This window comes from Helobdella robusta (assembly GCF_000326865.2).
Source record: "Helobdella robusta unplaced genomic scaffold HELROscaffold_90, whole genome shotgun sequence".
Lineage (NCBI taxonomy): Eukaryota > Metazoa > Annelida > Clitellata > Rhynchobdellida > Glossiphoniidae > Helobdella > Helobdella robusta.
Window position 1 is genome coordinate 564,708 of NW_008705513.1, and position 4,527 is coordinate 569,234.

At 31.0% G+C, this 4,527-nt stretch overlaps 1 protein-coding gene across 1 annotated transcript in view; it reads left to right on the forward strand.

Moving 5' to 3' along the window:
* HELRODRAFT_182680 (hypothetical protein) overlaps positions 1–4,527 on the forward strand; it is a gene marked incomplete at both ends in the record, with an annotated part of 10,182 nt that overhangs the window by 835 nt on the left and 4,820 nt on the right. The window contains one exon of the mRNA XM_009033412.1: positions 1,965–2,083. Coding sequence (XP_009031660.1) covers positions 1,965–2,083 — 119 coding nt within the window. The remainder of the gene's footprint in view (positions 1–1,964; positions 2,084–4,527) is intronic.

The following is a 4,527-nucleotide window of genomic DNA, read 5'->3' on the forward strand; positions in this document are numbered from 1 at the left end:
TCAAAGTCATTAGGCGCTTGCATTGCAAATTAAATTAGTCTCACCCAATGGATGTTTCCTCCATCTTTCTATCTCTTTGTATTTATATCTTTTTCTTTTTTTTCCATTTTTAAGAAAAAAATACTTTCCTTATTTTTTAAATTTTTTTTATTCATTCATATTTTTTTTCAACAATTCATCCGTTCGTTCCTATGTTTGTCCATTCGTTAATACATCCGTATATTTATTTGTTCGTTCATTCATTCATTCATTCAATCGTTCATTCATTCGTTTATTTATTTATTCATTCATTCATCTACCCATCCATTTAACTAATTCTTCATTCGGACGTTTATCCATTTGTCTGTGTTTTCTCCAATCCTTTATTCATTCGTTCATTCATTCATTCGTTCATTCATTCGTTCATTCATTCATTCGTTCGTTCGTTCATTCGTTCGTTCGTTCGTTCGTTCATTCATCCATTCATTCATTCATCCAATCATTCATATAACATTAATACTTTGTTATCTTTGACAAAAGACTTGAAATACATTTTACAGAAAAAAATTGTAGAAGAAATGTCTTGAAAAGAATTTATATTTAGAAATTTGAATTAAAAAAAATAAATTAAATTTTTTCTATAATCTTTTATTTAAACATTCTTTTTTTTACAATTCATCATTTTGTTTATTTCGCTGTCAACCTAGACGCCAATTAATCAATCAATCAATCAATCAGTCAGTTAATCTATTCATTCATCCATTCATTTATCTATCCATCCATCCATCCATCCATCCATCCATCCATCCATGCATCCATCCATCCATCCATCTATCCATCCATCCATCTATTTATTCATTCATTTTTTAAACAGGTTTATCCATGAAAGTTAAAAAGTTCATGAAAAGGGTACTGAAAAAAAAGCAGTTCCTTCAACCAAGTTTAAACCTGGCCAAAAAGAAACAACAGTTCAAGTTGATTTGCCAAAATATATCCTTAGAGTCTGAGGCTTAGAAAACAGTTCATGCAAGAGTTTGAGAAAATAAACAACAACTGCCTCACCAAACATCAATCAAACGCTTTTTTAATGAACATGTAAAGTGAAAACAATTATACACAAAGTATCAATAAGAAGTTTCAACATTTTTAATAATGATTAAGATTTACCTCGTGTTTTCCTCATTGATGAACAACCCGTCTCTGATCCGAGCACCTCTTTCAGGCCCCGAACTATCTTCAGTGAGCAATCTCACATATTCAACATTGATACATAATCTAAAAGCAGGTCTTTCAACTTGACACCATCACCCATCCTTTCAAATTAAACTTAAAACAGCATGAAACCGTTCCAACATTAATTGTTCTAATTTTTTAAGTTAAGATATCCAATCACATCAAACCAGTAGCTTAACACCTTGTGATATTACCAACGTCAGATAATTTTTTCTGAATCGAGACGAATTGTTGCTAGCATTAACTTGCAAGCCTCTGCGAGTCTCTGTCTCGAGTCTCTGCGAACCCAATAATATATAACTTGACAACGGTTTAGTTTAGTATATCCTTATTCTAGTGAAACCATCAGCATCAGTTATATTGTTAGGTTCACTTTTATTTAATTTTTAAATTGTTAGATTCACTTTTATCGCAATCATCCACAGCGGGTTTACTTCTAGCTTCGTTTGCTAGGTCGTTCAAATTTGTTTCTTTGGGATGTCAGCTTCGTTTTTGATCCTCTCTAGTAATTCCGGTCCAATTTTTTTTGAAATTTTTTCATTTTCCAAGTCCGAAATCATTGTTTCACACATTATTATCTTTTAAATTTACTGCCGCATAACGTGGCAATTTAGAAGTTAGTTTATTATCCCAAATAAATTTGAAAACTTTAATGGAGTCGACAAAACCCTGTTACGTGGTACGGAATGTACGTTCCGGTAATTCGATTGAGAGATTTTCAGTGTCATTCAGCAGCATCTCCCTACATTCAGACAAATCCTTAACAGTAAAACACTTCATCTTTGACGCCAGCAAGTGTTCTTCACCATCAGTATCTGACCCAGCGTACCTCAGGGCGAACTACGGTCCGTGGGCCGCATCTAAAAAGCTCGTTAGCCAGACATTATGACTAAAAAAGGGATCACAAATCCTAAAAAATTCTCTCCCGGGTCGAAAAACTTTGCTATTTAAGTACATATGCGGCCCTTCAATGGTAAAATAGTTTTCAATGCGGCCCTCACAGCAAAAAATTTGCCTACCCCTGTCATATAACATAGTAAAGTGGCCATTTTTCAGTTTACCATTTTGATAGTTCATTTATTCATTCATCTATCCATCCATCCATCCATTTATTATTTCATTCATTCAATCGTTCATTTGTTTGTTCATCCATTTATTCATTCAATATTCACCTTTCCATCCATCCATTCACACACTCATCCAATCATTTATCCATTCATTCTTTCATTAATCCATCCATTTATTTATTTATTCGTTTATCCATTCATTCATTCATGCATCCATCTATTTATTCATCTATTTATTCATCCATCCGTCCGTCCATCCATCCATTCATTCACTCACTCCCTCACTCACTTTTTCATTCATTCATTCATTCTTTCATCCGTTCACCCACTCGGGCTTTCATTAAATTATTTGCTTACCTATGGATAAAATCCGGAATGATATTTGGTTATCATGCAAGTAATATTGCCGGCGGTCTATTTACTCATTTGTTTCGGATATCTTTCTTTTCGTTCATTCATTCATTAATTCATTCATTCTTCGTTCGTTCGTTCTTTCATTCATTCATTCGTTCGTTCATTCATTCATTCATTAATTCATTCATTCATTCATTCATTCATTCATTCATTCATTCATTCATTCATTCTTCGTTCATTCATTCATTCATTCTTCGTTCGTTCGTTCTTTCATTCATTCATTCGTTCGTTCGTTCAATTGTTCATTCATTCATTCATTCATTCATTCATTCATTCATTCATTCATTCATTCATTCATTCATTCATTCATTCATTCATTCATTCATTCATTCATTCATTCATTCATTCATTCATTCATTCATTCATTCATTCATTCATTCATTCATTCATTCATTCATTCATTCATTCATTCATTCATTCATTCATTCATTCATTCATTCATTCATTCATTCATTCATTCATTCATTCATTCATTCATTCATTCATTCATTCATTTATTCATTCATTCATTCATTCATTCATTCATTCATTCATTCATTCATTCATTCATTCATTCATTCATTCATTCATTCATTCATTCATTCATTCATTCGTTCGTTCATTCGTTCATTCATTCGTTCATTCATTCGTTCATTCATTCATTCATTCTTCGTTCGTTCGTTCTTTCATTCATTCATTCGTTTGTTCATTCGTTCATTCATTCGTTCATTCATTCGTTCATTCATTCATTCATTCATTCATTCATTCATTCATTCATTCGTTCGTTCGTTCGTTCATTCATTCATTCGTTCTTTGTACATTCGTTCATTCATTCGTTCTTTCATTCGTTCATTCATTCATTCATTCATTCATTCATTTATTCATTCATTCATTCATTCATTCATTCATGAATATTTTTATTTATATAGTTAAATATAGTTATATATAGTTATATATATATATAATTTTAATATATTTATATTTATTTATTTATATACATGAACAAAATATATATATATATATATATATAAATTTCCATTATTTACCGAATTTATATTTTGATCATTGATAGATTGATTGATTTGGTTATTCACTCTTTTTTTATTTTAATTTTATTTATTTGATTTGTATGTTATTTTTCATTTCATTCCTTTGCTTTGTCGTCAATCAATCAATCAATTAATCTGCCTATCTATTTATTCACCCAGCCAAGCATGGATCTATCTCAACTCTGTCTGCATCCATCAATCCATCAATCACTCATTCGTTTTTCTCTCATTCGTTCATTTTTTGTTCCTTCCTTCATTCACTCATTTATTCATTCATTTATTCATTCATTCGTTCGTTCGTTCTTTCGTTCATTAATTAATTAATTAATTATTTAATTAACTTATTTATTCATTTATTCGTTCGTTTATTTATTCATTCATTCATTCGTTCACACATTGATTGATTGATTGGTTGGTAAGTTGGTTGGTTGGTAGGTTGATTGGTGAGTTGGCTGGTTGGTTGATTGATTGATTTATTGATTCATTGATTCATTGATTAATTCATTCATTCATTTATTCATTCACTCATTCATCCATTCTTCGTTCGTTCGTTCTTTCATTCATTCATTCAATCATTCACATTTTTATCAAATTATTCATTTTAATTATTTTTTCAAACTTCTTGTTTTACCCATTCATTCGTGTGTTCACTCCTTTATTCAATTGTTTCTTCATCCAGTAAACTAACCATCCACCTATCCGTCATCATCATCATCGACAACCTCATCATCATTATCAATACCACCAGCGTCTCATTACTACATTGATTCTTGTGATCGCGACAACCAACTACTTCTATGGCTTGT